The sequence below is a fragment of the Eulemur rufifrons genome, chromosome 28 (genome assembly GCF_041146395.1).
Source record: "Eulemur rufifrons isolate Redbay chromosome 28, OSU_ERuf_1, whole genome shotgun sequence".
Lineage (NCBI taxonomy): Eukaryota > Metazoa > Chordata > Mammalia > Primates > Lemuridae > Eulemur > Eulemur rufifrons.
This window is the reverse complement of record NC_091010.1, coordinates 29,849,170-29,866,728: the sequence shown is the minus strand read 5'-3', so window position 1 is coordinate 29,866,728 and position 17,559 is coordinate 29,849,170. Positions and strand designations below refer to the sequence as shown.

Here is a 17,559-nt window from a genome sequence, read left to right as displayed (position 1 = left end):
ATCAGAACTGTTCAGAAATGGGGACTATGTTCGGAGGTAGGACATTTCCACTCGCAGGCGATTCATAAGCAGAGACTCACAAACAAGGCACAGAGCTACTGTCAAGGAGAGACAGGCTCTGCAGAGGTCCCAGGCTCAGGGACCTCAATGGTCCCTTCTATCTCTAAGATTCTTTAACTCTGGTGACTCTGGGAATTTTCCATGCAACTCTGCCCTTCAAAACTGATGGATTTGTCCTTTACATAAACTCTATAGGTTCAAATTCTGATTTCTACAGTAGCACTTCTTTTCACTTAAAATAAATGAAAGCATTCATTTATTCACTCTAAGGAAGTGACTGAATCATGTATTTTCATCTGCTGTCCATAAGTCACTACTAATATATTAAGTATGATTTGAGTGATTGGTATAAAAATGGAGGTATGATAAATATTTTTTAACCTAGTATTCATTATAAAACAATTTTTAATTATGGTTTTTGTCTCAATCATGTAAATTTGAGTAAGAAGGGATTCGCTTGCATACATAACATTTTAGTTATGTAACTTTGTAGCAACCCTTATCAAAACATTTAATTAAACAATGGCAGGTTCCCTCTGGGTAGGACATGAGAAATGAAACTAGAATTAAATTAGAAAGTCGTAATGATCTTTATGTCTGTTTATGTCCAATACCCCGGGGGAAGGTGGCAGCCAGACCAGGGGCCTCTTGTGGGGGCAGAAGGTTTAAGTATTCTCTCTTGGCTAAGGTGGGGTAGGTGGGAGGAAGAGACAGCTTTGAAAAGTCAAAGTTGGTAATAATCAAAACAAGAATGCAGGTAACTGAGACACGAGCCTCCAGGAGTTGAAAAGCCAGAGAGATAAAAGCAAAGAAATTTAGTTCTAGGTAAGACCCTAAATAACGAAAGCAGGAGTTGTTGCCCAGAGCTGAATTTTATGTACTTTCCTAGATTCACCATGGCATGGCATGCGGAAGGGTCCACTGTGTGTAAATGATTAGGAAACGGCAAAACAATTTAGGAAGAAATAATGCCCACTGATGGCACTGGAAATTTAAAAGTAAGAAATTGACTCCCAAAGGGAAAAAGGGATATAAGAATCACAGAAGAAACGCAAGGCCCTCAAAGGAAGCAAGACCCAGATGTTTTAGAGACAGGTGGCATAGAGAACTGCTCTTGCTCCATTTGCCCCACCACACTCCACCAATTCTAATATGTGCTTGGGGAGAGGGGCACGGCCATTCCAGTTCTAGCACTGAAAGTCCCACAGCCTGGGAAACCAGGCCAGGTGGTCACACTAACCCCAGGTGAATATGATGCAGCCTCTTCTCTCACCAGTTGAAAGTCACTGGCCTAAAAGAATCACAGATGAGCTCATGAAGGCTAGAGGACAAGCAGAGAACCCTAGACGGAGAGCTGTGTGCCCGCTATCATTTATTCGGGACATGCCATGAATCATGCTCCTGCCCAGGGGACTTGCAGTGCAGTAGGAGCTGGGGTGGAGGAAGGTTCTCAGGACCACTGTGTCAGGGACCTCGATACGACAGGGACAAGGAAAAGGGCTCCAGTTGCACACTTAGGAGCCTTGCTGACATTCAAAATTAAACCTTGTGACTTTTTTCATCTAGATGTCTTCACAAAAAACTGTAATTCCATGTAGAGTGTCTTAAGTTTTCTGACAGATACAAACAGCTGTAACATCATAGTTAAGATGCAAGAAATGACATCCAGTTGGACAAACCAGTGTTCCAGGATGAAGGGAGGGTTGCAGATGAGCCCAGCAGTGCGGACGGTTTGTAGAGATGAGAATGAGGGAAGCAGAGACTGCAGGCAGAGCGACCTGAAGACCAGTGGTGGGAAACTAGAAGATGTTCTAGGAGTGGTGCAAAGTAGAGTTGCTCCTACCAGAAGTGAGGTCAACTAGTGGACTTGTGGGAAATGAGGTTGTAAATGTCAGCTCTAGCTTGAGAATGGAGGACCTGGAATGCCATGCTTAAAAAAACAAAAACAAAAAACCACCACCAGAAAATCAGGAGATCAGAAAATGAGAACACCATGGTTTAGGAAAAAGATGAAGTGGTATTGGCCTTTGTGGCATTTTTTCATATTAATAAAAATCAAAATGAACTAAATATAGAAAGACAAGGGATTATTAGTTGGATACATTTTGGTACAATCATAAAGTAGAATGCTATAGATCTACAAAAAAAACACGAATATATTTATTGAAATGGACATATGTTCATATTATATTTTTAGTGGGAAAAATGAAACGGCAAAACAGGAGGTACCATCATTATCTCATCTCCATTTATTTTTGAAGAAAAGGGGGAAAACAAGGAAGAGAAGAGAGGAAAGAAAAAACCAAGTCTATACGTGCACAGAAAAACACTGAATAACTCTATTTTGAAATGATAACAGCCATGTTCCTCTGGGTGATCTTTGCCTCCCTGTGTTTAATGTTGTTTCTGCAGTGGACATCTATTACTTACATGATGAGAAAAAATAAGTTCGAAGAACACACAGAATGTTCTAGCATATTACAAGCAATCAAGCAGGGAGTACAAGTGGCACAACAGGTATTAAATATCGTCAAAAGCTCTTAAAGAAATCTTCTCTGATTTGACAGTTAACATTTAGTGAGAAAAGCTATCAGTTCTTGGTCGGTTCTTGGTTTGCCTACTTTTCTGCAATTGTCCCTGGGAAATTGCTTATCAGAGATGAGAGTCACTAGAATTAAACTTCAGCTGACTAGTTTACCCCGAGTGATTTTTAATGCTCTGGGAGTCAAGCAGCCACTGCCAGCGGGAGACCTTTAGTGGGAACTCAAAAGGCAAACCCATTAAAGGCCTTTTTCCATTAAGGGAGAAGAGGACTCGCCTATCACTCAATTTAGAAAATCTGCCGAGCAGACCGAGACACCTGCATCGGAGCTTGGGGTGCTGCCACGGAAGAAGACAGAGCCGTACTGGGGCATGTGAGGAAAGCCACTGCACCTCTCTAGAACCCGAGCCTCCTACGCCACGTTTCTTCCTAATAGAAATTTGGCTCTGGTTTGTAGCTGTTCTTTTTGGAATACATATCCCCGCCCCCGACATAAACACATCCATGTACTTATCAGTTACTTATTTATCTGTGTACCCTCTGCTTGTAGTTCACTTTAGCAAATTTACTTTTCTTTCCCATTTTAACTGACGACGCTCACTAAATATGCTTTGCATAAAACAAACTCTCGTTTCTTGCAGGTGGACGAGGGGAAGAGGGAAGGAGTGGGGAGGTGGGAGGAATTAACATTTGCTGAATTACTGCATTGTGCCGGCCACTCCACGTGCAATTGAATTTAGTCTTCGCAACATCTCTTTGCGGTGGGTGTTCTTCTGGGCGAGGGCGCAGGAGCTCAGAGCTTAAGTCCCCCGCTTCAGACTCCACGGAGGACAAGTAAGAGGGTCGAGATTCCAACCCCAGCCCGGCCAACTCCGCAGCTCGCCCCCTCATTCCACAGAGCCAACAAAAATCCGTTTTCCTATTATTTCAGAGATCCCCAGTAGCACTTTAAAACACAGGCCAGATTAAGCTCCGCGCGCAGGCACAGCACAGACCGTATTAATAATTTAGGTTCCGCTAAAGCTGAAATGGAGCTCTAGGAAAACAGGTCAAAGCCGAGGATGCCAGATGAACGTGAGAGCACTCTCCCTCCCTGGGCCCCAGCGGAATCCTAACTAATCCACCAGAAAGCAGATAAAAACATAATGCCTATCAGATGCCAAATGGACGGCTATATAATTATTTTAATCTTATCCTGTGGAAAATCCACTGAAACACGTTACGTAAAATCAAATTACAACCGGCCGCTGAAGGCAAGCTTTTCCATGGAGAGATCAGAGGAAGACCGGGATCTGGACTCGCACACATCGGAGCGAGACAAAGACACTACCTTAGCCACGTAGCACGACTGGAGAATCAAGGCCAGGACTCGCACTGGCCAGGGCATGACCCCCGCAGCAGGGAAGACACATATTTTAAATGTATTCATGCTCATCTCAGAGATCCAATTTCAGCTGAGATGGGGCACATTCAGCTTTTGAAAGGAATTACAGGCTGGAATTTGAGGAGTGTTATCAGGATCACTAATGCTGTACTAATGAAGACAAGTGAATGTGTGAATTTCATGTGCCTGGATTCCCAGTATTAATATATTAATTCCATTTGGAATAAATGTGGATGGAATAAATGTGCATAACAAAGTCATTTATTTTTAGATGGCAAAGAACTGACTCTAGCTGAAGCAGCATAGTAAAACGGGATCGTTAACAATGGCCATGCTTCAAAGGAAAGAAATTAATTACAGGCAGCGTTTTTAAACATCAATATGGTTATCTTCCTGTTACTTAAGGACAGGGAAATGTATTTTGAGTGTTGACAGAGCTAAGTAAATATACTCATAATGTTATTGCATCAGGCTGCCAGTGGCCAAGCCACCACACAGAGGGACAGCAGGTCCTTACAGAAGAGGGAGGGAGTAGGGGACAGTGTGGGGATTCAGTGACCTCAGAAGCTGTGTGCCTTCCAGCACCCTGTCTCCTTCACCCCTAACCAGCCAGGTGGCATATATGTGGCAGGGAATTAGGAGACTGGAGATTTGGGGGGGTTACTAATAGAAAGCAAAATGCATTGTTCAAGGTTAGGGTTTTGACAAATGTTGCTTTCCTAGACTATCGTAAATCCATGGTGCCAAGATCAATTATGGTCTTTTTGTACCTGATTCAAAATTGCTCTGTGCTTTGCAATAATACTTAACATCCCTATGAAATATCTGAAGATAAAAACATAAAGCTTTAGTCATGCACCCATTGTTTAAAAAGCACTTTTTAGCTAGTATTTACTATGTAAAAACAAATGAACAATAATATTGGTGATGACGAGAGAGGCATAAAAATGATAGAAAAATCACTTATATATAGAAAATAAAATAATGGAAAATGACAGTAAAAGCCTTCACCATATCCAAGAATTTTATATGACTGGTGAATAATCCACAAGCAGAATAGTGAAATGGGGGTGGGGGTGGGGGTGGTTAGAGTCCAACAGTCACGGGTTCAAGTTCTATCTCTGCTTTCTGCTGTTACTGAAAAATTCAATATCTAAGCCTCAATTTTCTCAGCAGCAGAATGCAAGTAATGCCACCTCACTCAGAGGGTTCATTCCAGCATTAAGTGAGACAATTGCCTTTGGCACCTACCAATTATTTTACTGTAAATTGAACTTAACTTTTGTTAGTAGATTTCCTCTTGATTCAAACTGAGGCTTGCTAAAAAAGCCCAATTTTTGAATCATCAAAATTTTTGAGAACTCTAATTTTTGCCAAGTCCCTTCCCTCAAATTAAACTTTTTATTCACTGTTCCTATAGCTAAGAAAAAAAAAATCCCTTCATAAAGCCGGTGAGATCTTTTCCATCTTGATAGTAAGGAAAGAGTCTGGTAAAGCCCATGGTGACTCAATTCTAACATTTTGTCTATGTCATCAGCTGAAGTAGCTTTTTGATGTTGGTGTCAATTTATTACCATTCTACACAATTGTACTTTAATTTCTAATCTAAACTCAAAAAAATCAGTCTGTCTTGAGGCCCTAAGTAAGTTATTTAAAGCCAGCTTCTTCCACAATTTTCTCATAAAAATGATAAACATGGAATAGAAGGCACTTGCAAACATGTGGGAATAGACTCATTTCAAAAACTGAAAAACCCAGCTGACATAAAATGATTTTGCTGCTTATCTTCAAAACTATAAACATTTGAGGAATTAATTTATATGTACATTTCTTTATTTTACCATGAATATGATTACCGCCCTGTTAAGGTAGGATGCATTTCCAGGAAATATGTGAAGTGAAGGTGATTTGAAGTTAATTTATTTGTTACATCTAATTATATCACCCTCTCCTCTCCATGCTCCATTCTGTACTGTTCTTTGGGGGAAAGAGAGACATCACAGGAAAGATTCTATTAGGGATTTCCTAGGGGAAGAAACCCTAGCATGACATTTCATGGTCATCCAGGAAAGATTCAGCTCATGGGGTCCAGTATTCCGTGAAAACGATGCTCTCAGTGGTGACGTGGAGGTGAGTCCAGGTGTGAGGAGTGGTAGAAAAAGCACAGGGCTGGGAATCAGAGCAACCTGGGTTTGAATTCTAGCTCTATACTTACTAATTGTGCAACTTTGGGCAAGTTGTTGATACATTTTCAGAGTTTAATTTACCTATTCCAGAAAATTGGGTTAAAAATACCTAAGGATTCAATATAGGAGTCTACTTAAAACACCCAACAGAGTGCCTGGCCCACTGTAGTTCCTCAATGAAATTATAGCTTAATAAATAAAAGAACATGTAAATTCTGTTCCATATACTTTTGCTGTTGGGTACTTCACTGCATAGTCCTTTGAAAAATAAAACATCACAAAGAGTCTATGATGAAAACGTCTAAGGAAAGGTGTCCAGGTTTTAGGTTCAGTTTTCCAGTTTAGTTTAAGGTGAATGGGATTGTGTTAACACACTGGTAACTCTAAGTGGCAGTTATGGAAGTGGACCAGTTTGGTCAGGTAAAGGGTAACTTGCTGTATGTGGTTGAAGATTTTACAGGCTCTAGCAAGTAGCAATCTTAGAACACAGTCTTAGAATGTGCTGGTAAAGGGGCCACTTTGGTTTGAGCAACCAGGTATAAAAGGTGATCGTCTACATTAGACAGATTATTCATTCCTTCCTCTTTCCCCAACTATCCTAAAACTGTAACTTCTCCTCTATTGTGGCCATTCTACCAAGATAGGGTGATAAATTGGTTGGTAATGAATTATATATATTGTATCTTGTAGACAGATTGTATAAGTAACATTTTATTTCTTCTCAGTAATCACAATACCTAAACTATACAGAAAAGATTCTTTCATTCAGCTCAAGTCAGTACTTTTTTCCCCTATAAATATTTCAACATAAATGCTCCAATCTGCAAAATAAAGTTCATTTGTTAAAAGAATTACTTGGGCCGGGCGCGGTGGCTCACGCCTGTAATCCTAGCACTCTGGGAGGCCGAGGCGGGTGGATTGCTCAAGGTCAGGAGTTCGAGACCAGCCTGAGCGAGACCCCGTCTCTACTAAAAATAGAAAGACATTATATGGACACCTAAAAATCTATATATAGAAAAAATTAGCCGGGCATAGTGGCGCATGCCTGTAGTCCCAGCTACTCGGGAGGCTGAGGCAGTAGGATCGCTTAAGCCCAGGAGTTTGAGGTTGCTGTGAGCTAAGCTGACGCCACGGCACTCACTCTAGCCTGGGCAACAAAGTGAGACTCTGTCTCAACAAAAAAAAAAAAAAAAAAAAGAATTACTTGATGCTTCCTCTATCAGTGCATATGATGCTTAAGCTTTCCTTAAGATCTACCTAGGCAATCATTTAACTACCGAGAGAAGCTAATTAATAATAATGTTAATGAATGGAAAGTATAGTTAACATATGAGTCTTTGGGAGAATTTCTCAAAATGATAGATTTAATTCCCCAAAGGCTGTGGAAAAGTTTGCAAGGAGCTAACTGCAGGACTCAACTGGTTGGTTGGGGATGGTGGTCTACTAGTAAAATTGCATTCAGCAAATAATTTTCTGAGGGCCTCCAAGGTGCAAAAGTTGTTAACAACATCCTCTCATATTCTCAGGTCTTCCACCTCCTTCTTGACTGCAGTCACTCAGTTACATCTGAGACCCCATGCTCCAGGAGGGGAGGCTGAAAACTCTTGCTCAGTACTCCCTTTCTGCCAAGAACCTGGTAAATGCATTTATTTGCAGCATCTCTACACTTCACATGTAAACAAGGAAAAAATTAATATCCCCATTTGATTGATGTGGAAACTTAGGCCCAAAGAAATGCAGTTCAAGGCCACACAACTACTTAGTTTAGTAGCAGCATCACTATGAACTCACATTTTTAGCCTCAAGAGACATTCTTTCTACTACCATGGACTGTAATATTTAGCCCACTCCCCACATCTCTCTCCTTATTGTTTGCTTGCTCTATTAATGTCTTTAATCCTCTACTAAACAAAATTTGCCATGTTTTCGTACCTCCTTCAACTGTATAGAGTTCTTACAAAATTGCATTTCATTAGGAGAAAGGAATGCTGTTCCTCTGATAGACGTCACAAGGTAAATTACAAATGTCTCTCTGTTGCTGACTTCCGTTACCTAGAAAATCATGAGCTTCCTTCCTTCCAACCCTCCTATGGCCTAGTTCTATTTCCCTACTCTTTACCATGCAGACTGTACATCCTTCTCCTGTGATGACAGTACTGACTTTTGCTCTGCCAAAGACAAGCTGCAGACCTGGCAGATACGAATGGTCACCTCCGTCCTACCCATTCTAATGGGCTTCATCTAAGTTCAAACTGAACTGAGGATATGATCCTAATTAGTCAGAAAGGCACCCATGACTGAGAAATAATTTACTAGAATCCATTAAATCTAAATTGAAATCTATACATTTTATAAGCAGCTCCCACATTTGACGATAATGAACCATCCCATTTTGTGATGCCAGTTTGGGTCCGTGACAGTATAATCCTGAGTGAATGGGGCAAGTGCCAGAATGAAATCTGACCTCTATGTAAAAGATTCAAGCTTGATTTCCACTGCTTTGCTTTCAGCTCTTCTACTTTTAATTTATACAAACTAGAACACCAATTTGGGCAAAACTACAGCAAACTGCTTGGTTACAAATATTTATTTCGAATAAAATTCAGATTACGTAACTGACAGTATAACATTGTATTCAGACATTCTCCTTCAATATGCAACCTATATAACAATCAATATATACAAACTGATGCTTTTGTTTTCCAGAAATTGGATTCTGCTTAATAAATTTAAGTGTAGAAGTATACTAAGTATAAAGGCTTATACAAATCTAGATTTTGCAGTTAAATTTAAATGATTCGTTTATGAAAATTCAGTTATTAAATAATTTAACTTTTAACATCTCAAAAGTGATAATTTTCCTCTTGACATAAATATTCACCATGGATGTCCATTAATAAGAACCTCCCTTAAGATAACCTCTCCTACAGAGGTTTAGATGGCCAAAGCAAGGGACTCTGAAACACAGAACTTGGTTCCCAGGCCAGCTGTTTCTGTGACCTGAGGCAAGCTGCGTAACAAACCTAAGCTTTGTTTAATGCCTCAGTACATCAGCTAACACTAAATATCCACACTGTGGTCCACTTATTCTTCTGTCCATTTGCCTCTACATTCTGAACAACAGCAACCACTAATACTGCCTGGCTCTTACCTTGTGCCAAGCGCTGTTCTAATATTAACTCATTGAAATCTCATTACATCGCTGTGGCTGAGCATACTCTATTGTTACATTCTCTTTGCAGGTGAAAAGCCTGAGGCACAGAGAGATTCAGTACCTTCCCCAGCATCACACAGCTAATTGACAGAGCCAGCATCTGAACTCAGACAGTCTTACTTTATAGCTGATGCTCTTAATCATTACACGATATTCCCTCTCAACCATCCACCCACCCGCCCACCCAGCAAGCCCCAGTTTGGTTGTAGTAGATAATTATGATACCACCTATGGACTCAAGGAGCTCATAGTCTCCTGGGTAAGACAGAGGTATAAACACATAATTACAGTACATGATAGCAAGTACGCCAATAGAGAGACCAAGCTCCCTAGAGACCTGGAGTCCACCTACTCAATGGAGCAGGAAACACAGCAGGTTCCCTTGATCTCGTAAGTGTCCATATGATCCTCTCCCACAAAAGTCCAGCTGCTGTAGTACAAAATCTCACCCTGCCTGGCATCTTACATCACGGTGTCACAGGTACCTAGGTAACCAGGCACGGGGCAAGCCTGTAAAAGGCCAGGAAGCCCCAAGCTTTTACAGGGAGATGTAACACTGCAGTTCATGTCTTCTGAAATCTCAAACCTGTTAATTGCTTTGGCCTAAAGAGAGAGTGTTAGAGTTTCTTTATAATAAACCCAGTGGTTAAATAGAGATTCCAAATCCCTATGACCCAAGTTTAAATCTAGGTCCAACACTTACTAGCTGTACGACCTCAGGCAATGTATTTTCTTTAAGCTTTGGTTTCATCTATGAAAATGGGGATGAAAATCATGCCTGCCTCATAGGAAAATTGTGAAAAAGCAAAAGAATAACCCATAGGAATCCCTTTGCACGTTGCCTGACATACAGCAGGCATCTAACATACTGTGATGTTGTCATTACTCAATGTGTCTGAGGATTTGAAGTCCTGGGGTGTTGGTAATTTTCATTTCTATCTTCCAAAAAAGATTTTTAAAAACAGAACCTTAAGGCAAAACATTAAAATCTACTGCAAAAAAAGACACACTACAATACTGGGTTACTTAGAGACATCAAGCCTATCAAGGTTTCATATGTCTAGGAAATAGCTTATCATTTAAAAGATTTTCTGAAACAGGCCTACTCTGATGAATAGCTGCGAAAATACTAATGCCACATACTGCGTACTTTGTATAGTATAGCAGTTAAGGGCACAAGCTAGAGAGTTTGCCCAAATCGGAATCCCAGCTCTACTACTGACTAGTGTGAGAACTTTGGGCCACCAGCATAAAGGCTCATGCCTCAGTTTCCTTACCTGTAAAATGAGGATAATAAAAATACTTTTCTTTTTAGGGCTATTGTGAAGATTAAATGAGCCTCCACCTATAAAGCAATGTAACACTCTATATGGTACATAATAAGTGGTCAATAAATGTCCTGGGAGAAAAGACATGAATCCAGGACATTTAATTCTTCCTCTTCCCCTTCAAGCCAGGAACTTGGCAGTTCCCCTAGAATCTGATCTCTCACATCCTACCTACATCCACTGCCAAGTTCTACTGAGTCTTCCCCAGAATATCTTCTGTATGCTACACCCCCTCTCCACTGGCATAGGCTCCATCCTGGTTCAGACTCTCAGCATCTTGTGGCTGGGTCCCCAGCAGGGCTTCCTGACTGCTCTCCCTGCTGCTACAATACGGACGCTCGAGTGAAGGCTCTGCACCACAAAGCTGCTCACGTTCCTCTCTCCCCACACCACCATGAAGGTCTGTCCTTCTTTTGAGCAGGATGATTTCCAAACCCTGCAAGCTGGCATACAAAGGTCTTGGTGTTCTGGCTTCTGCCTACTTTTCCTGCCACACACCCAGGCCTGCTTTGCTCAAGGCATTCCAATATTCTGTTTGTTTCCCACATACCCCAATAGCCTTCCCTGTTTCCATCACTTTGAGCATGGGATTCCTGTCCTTCTGCTTGTCTATCTTGCTGACTCCTCCTCCAAGATGAGCTTCACCGAGAGCCTTTTCTGAGCTCCTGTGAGTGAACTGGGGGTCCTACTGTGGGCTTCTGTGACGCCCTTTTCATACTTTGTGTAGGGTGATTAATGGCGCTTTTAACTTTCTCCCTGCCTCTGTTGGGAGCTACTGTTCTATTGCCACTAAGGGCCTTGTTTACCTTTGTCACCAACATTTGATGCAATGCCCGATGCACAAAAGTCACTGAGTAAATGTTGGCTGAATGAATGCAACAAGAATGGAGCAATGAATATTCACTCTTGCTCTGCCACTGATTAACTGTATAAATTTGTCATCGTAATCAGAAAACATATTAATCATGGAATTATTTGCCCCTTTATCCCAGTATCTACCACTGTGTCAGGCAGGCAGGCAAACATACACACACACACACACACACACAAACACACACACAAACACACACAAACGGTCTGTCCGGAAAATACCCAGCCATGCACACATATACACACACACATATATATGTAGAGAGAGAGAGAGAGGAGAAAGAAGAGGAAAGGAGGAGGAGGAGAAGGAGTAGGAGGAGGAGAAGAGGAGGAGGAGGAAGAAGAAAGGGAGAGGGAGGGAGGGAAAGCCTTCATAATGTTTTCTTTTTTAATATAAATTTCCCTAGGTTACGTCAAAGTTTTTTTGACAGGACATGGTAAAAAAAAATACAAGCATCCATTAATATACTAAAAAAATCTACTTATTGACCAAATTAGCATCACTTCTAATATTCCTTGCTATTGAAATGTGTTTTATAGTTCACGTGGGGAGAGGGCAAACATGCAGGTAACACAGCACCAAGGGACGTGCAGGGGCTGCAGCCTGCACCACAGGGAAGAGTGTTTGTGACTTCAAACCCTCCTGGCTTCATGGTAGGATAAGCCACCTACTGCATGGACCAGTCACCCTGCTGGGAGCAGGGGATATGAAGAGTTCCTCTCTGCAAATTTCTTAGTCAGGGCAAGGGTCCAATGTGAGCCCACCCAAAGGCACTGTGTCTACCGTTGGCATGCCTCCCGCTGCTGGCTGCCAACCTAAGCAGCCCATCAGCAGAGAAGTGTGAAAGGGAAAAAGAAGGGAAGGGCAATGGGGAAGTGTGGGTAAGGGATATTTGTAAGTACACTGGCAAGCCACTTTTAAACTAGATCTTCATAAAAACTTTTTTTCAAGTCAGAAAAATTAGTGATAAAAGACTGAAGGTTCATCCACCTAGGTGCATTTCCTTTTAACAAATAGGAAGATTTCCTTTTTCTCAGCACTACTTAAGTTACTGTGGCAAGAATAAACGCATCTTTATTAAAATTCAACTAATTATAAATTCCTAGAAGTTCTCTACTTTTTTTTTGACTGGTAATCACGTATTCATGGTTAATATATTCAAAAGGGACTGAATTTTTAAAAACTTGATGAAATGTGAATTCACTGGTAAGTCTACATATGTATGTATGATTTGATGATAACAGTAATATCCTATACTGTATCATGCTGTGTCATAAGATTTAATCAAGAAAGACTGACCCGGGGTTTGCTCAACCCTAACCTGCAAAAGTGTCATGGAGCAAACTCCTCATTTAGCAAATTAGATACTCTTGAAGATTTTCCTAAACTTTTTTATTTTGTGATACTATGAGAGTAACTCACTATTACTTTTAAGTAATTAGAAGATCCTAGAGGATATTTCTGCATAGGAACAAGAACAACTGTCTCCATAATAATCCACAAACTATTTGAAAGCAGCTTTTTCAATTGACATGAGGTCTATAACATGGAAGAAAGCAGCCCATAGGCCTTCATCAAATCTTAGAAAAAGGTGAGAAAAAAGAAACTCCAGTTGAAACAATTCACTTTGTAGGGAATAAGGGTTGCATATGCTACACCACTGAAAGAAATCTAGAGTGTGTCTTCAGAATAATTTAATCTTAACCTTGTGCGTTACAAGTAGTCCAGGAAATAATTTGACTATGAATATTGTATCTTCTGTCATACACTGTATTTTTGGTAGGGAATGTATCTATTGTACTAGGCCAGGAATTAGCAAGGACAGCAGCAATGAAAGTGTTATCTGTGAGCCACTTTTGGGATCTCTTCTGTGAGTGTCCTGAGAACAAAACATTTAAATCCGCTTGCACATTTACAATAGCGATATTGATATTTCTCCATGTTCCCTTCTGGTTGCTAAGAGATTTACATTGGACGGACTCTGTTGTACTCATAACAAAGCATTTGGGTCCACAAAGCATTTGCTTCGGACTACTAAGTCCAGAAACTCCCTTTGCCTCACGCCTTCCCTGTGTCGCTTCCAAGTCAAACAGGGGCCCAGGCACAAAGGCAGCAGGTCTGTCATCGCTGCTACAGGAAACTGCTGTACATTAGCCTGGCTGGCCTAGCAACCCTTATGTATAGTATCGACAAAGACGATGCCATCAGAGCTTTATACAAATATATGTACCCTTTCCCGTGTTGCTCAGAAGCTAGGCTATCATGTTAGGGGTAGGTAGAGATGTGTGGAGAGGGGGCAATCGATAGTGACCTACCCACAGACAAAACTAATACAATAAAATTAGACCAGAATCTAGCAAAATATAGCAACTGTGCTGTGCAATGCTTTGAAATACGGCTGCACGGAATTTCTTCACCTAAGTTTGTACTTTTATGAAAATAAATTCAAGAAGTTTATTTACGAGAATATTGAAGTAGGAACTATCTATATTTAACATCTTGCAGCAAAACAAACTGCAGCACTCCAGCTTTGGTCTCCCAAAGTCTGCTATGTAACAAGAGGCAGAGCGTCTTCCTGTATAGATCCTAACTCTGAAGAAAATAGCAAAGGTACCCAGAATATTCATGGTCACTCCTGAAAGGAGGCACATGGAGTAGCTGAAATCTGCATATCATTTCAAAGCACATGCACCACTGCTCAGAGCAGATTAAGAATATCTTTCCCTTGGGAATTCTCACAAAGACACATAAAAATGCTTTATGAGCTGACTTCCATATTCAGATCACAGAGTTTTAGTCAATTTTTGTTAACTGCCATGGAGGAAAAGTGGTTTGGGGTCTCACTCCTGGGTTGGTACTTAGGAGTCATATTTAAGGGCAAAGCCTACAAATACTCAGTAAGTACTCTCAGGCAGTAATAAAACACCACTGACCTAGAATATTTCTCCTATTTTCCCCCTGCATTGGACTATCAGATCATCAATGCCCATGCTGGGCTCTAAAGCAATCAGTGTTGAAGGTTGCAGGTCACAGGAATTCCTGCATTCAGGCTAATCACCCTCACCCGGCAGGAAAAAACAAACCTTACTGATTTGAGCTTTATTTAACAAAAGAAAGTTATTTCTAGCAGCTTATTTCCATTGCACAACCTAACCAAAAGCACCGTATAAAAATAAGAGGCAAAAGGACAGAAAGAGGGGGAAAAAAGCAAAGCAAAGCAGGAAATGACTTTTCTGCTACGTCTTTAAGGTCACAGAGCTGCCTGAGAAATGCACACATGTGACATAGTTCCAGCACAAAAGCTCCTTTTCCAAGAGACAGACCTCTAAGAAGTACAAAGGCTGGCTCTCTGGCCTCTCCCTCAAACCTAAGTCACCGCAGTTCATTTAACCTTGATCGGGCTACGAAGAAACTACTTTTAACTCCCTTGCAACACCCTTCTGTGCCACGGAACCATGCCCGTGCCTATGCAAAGTGCAGCACACCTTCCGCATAGCCCCGCATTCACCCCACAGGAGCAAATCTCCCCCTGCCCATCCTATGGCCAGGGTCTGCCACAGGGCTTCTTCCTGGTTCCCAATTTACACACCCAAGGTACACACTACCCAGCACGTAAAAATAGCCCTTAATGCTTCTAACAGATGCCAGGAGGAAATTAAAACAAAAAGCATCCAGGCAAGATATCTGCTCTGGCATACATAGCTACCTTTTTCTTGCGATCCCGGGACCGTTTGCGGTGTTTCCTTTTTTTCTCAGTCTCTTCTTCAGCATTGATTTCTAAATCCCTGGTTTTCTTTAATTGTGAGGCTGCATGAGCCATAATGCATTTAAAAAAGAGCCTCTCAAGCACACAGGGCTTCCGTGTAAAAGGTGATATCCTCAGGCACCTTTAATCAGGCTTGCAGTGGCATTCCAATCACTGGAGAGAAAGCTGTGACTAGAAGCAGGAAGACATTCAAAATGCAAAGATGCTGGAGAGGCTGAAGCTTTTAAAAACCAAAACGACGGTGTCCAGACTTCATCCTCCACCTTCCTCTACCTGAGCCTTTACACGAGAGTGCAGCCATCGTAATGCATTTACCGTAGTGTGGAAGACAGCCGGGACAGAGGAAGCGGTATTATGGCTGTATCCCCTGCCACCAGCTGGAAGTGTCTAAGTGATTCCTCAGAAGGGGGAATGCTGCAAAGGATGCTTCTCCAAAGGGGAAGAATCAAGAGTCACCACACATGCAGAAGCAAAAATCCAGCACCAATTCTGAAAACCTATTTTAGAAGCCTTTGAAAAAAAGGAAGGGCTGCAATTTATACATCACCACTAGATCTGCACAGAACATAATTTAACCCGTAATAGAATGGAGCCGTTCCTACTTTAGTTCAACTGCTGATGGTGACAAAATATATAAAATAAGATTTCAAAAAACACACTAAATTTTGCTATGGAGATCCTGACTGCATTGTGGGGAAAACAATGCATGTATTGGCGATCTCAACAGTGCATCCTTTATGCTGTACCATCAGCCTAAATGCATTTTGTGGCGAGGACTACAGAAGGGCTTGTTGTCTTTTAAAAACAACATGCTGATTACAACACATCATACAGAAAGACGTGGGCACATTGGTGTATGGAACAGATGCCTGATTCATAGGAGGTTCCCCAGGACTCGCCCCTCGTGGGGTCCGAGGGTCAGAGCATACAGAATCTGTGCTGTGATCAGTGTTTCTGAGTGACTGTAATGTGGATTTGGCTTTCATGTTAGGGTTTGCTTCAATCACCTTACTATTTTTGCCACCTGAGTCCTCAATGACTGCAGCCTCTGAATATTCATTATGTGAAGTGAAGCGGCAGCAGTGCTCAAGGCCTGCTGGGGTGTCTTCTGCTAGGATGCACGCACTGGGAGAAATCTAATAAATCGGGAATCATTCACACACACACAGTACTCACAGGGACAGCTTTAGCAAGAAACTGCTGAAATGTTAGACTGGGCCTAAAACATGGGAGCCTTGGTAAAACAAAATAAAACAAAACAAAACCAATTTCACTGAGAAGATGGAAAGAAAAAAAGATGATGTTCTGATGGAAAGAGTTAGTAATTGTGCTTCTAATACTTTGGTCCGTAACTTTGGCGGTCGGTGCATTTGATTGCTAAGGTGTGTGAAGGGCAGAGGACAAAGCCCAATGCATCATGCACGGATGCCACTGGGATTCTCTGGGGCTGCTGTTCCTCTGCTTCATAAAGAATGCTAGGTGTGAGTTCCTGCAAACAACGGCTACTCACCATATTTCTGATTCAAAGATGAAAGATCTTCCTTTTCCTTGTAGGGTGCTTCATAGTCTCTGTCAGGCAGTGATAGAAAATGGGAAGGGAAAGTTTCAGCGACCATGGTGTCCCATTCCCATTACCAGTGGACCACACACTTCTCAGGCCTTACTGGGAACCACGTGAAAACCACTCTGGCCAGAGAGTTACCGGGGCCTACTACGTGCACTGCTGCTCACGTGCTTGCTTCACACAGAAACCAGCTGCGTGAACAAAGAGTTCGGAAAGTGTCTCCACTGCCTATGAAACCATCCATCCGACAAAAAGGGGGGAAATGAAGGTGGAGAATTAAGTGTAACTCAGATCCCAAAGTAGATAAACCACATTTGGGTCATTTTTAGTAAAAATGAGTGTTTTTCTATCAGAATATTTAACTGTAATAGTAAAAGGTGAGGCAGAGTAAAAATTTAAACTTTCCTATGCTTTCTCCCTGTACTTTTGAGAAACATTCATACAATTTCCTTTGATATTCAGCACGTTGAAGAGGACAGTCGGCTAAAAAACTGGCTGGTTTCCCATTGGCTCCTGAACCTTCTTTTTTTTCTTCCTTATAGACACTAATGAGACTATAAAGTATATTTGTAAGTATGCTTGATCAAGGTACCTTCTCCATCTGAGGCTGGGAAAGCACTCTACTTTCCCATTGATCTCTATTA

General features: G+C 41.5%; 1 protein-coding gene across 1 annotated transcript in view; it reads right to left on the bottom strand.

Annotated features, from left to right (window-relative positions):
• The window catches only part of ANK3 (ankyrin 3), a 317,709-nt gene extending 302,304 nt beyond the window's left edge, over positions 1-15,405 (bottom strand). Inside the window, exon 1 of the mRNA XM_069460452.1 lies at positions 15,292-15,405. Coding sequence (XP_069316553.1) covers positions 15,292-15,405 — 114 coding nt within the window. The remainder of the gene's footprint in view (positions 1-15,291) is intronic.
• Positions 15,406-17,559: the final 2,154 nt, after the last annotated feature.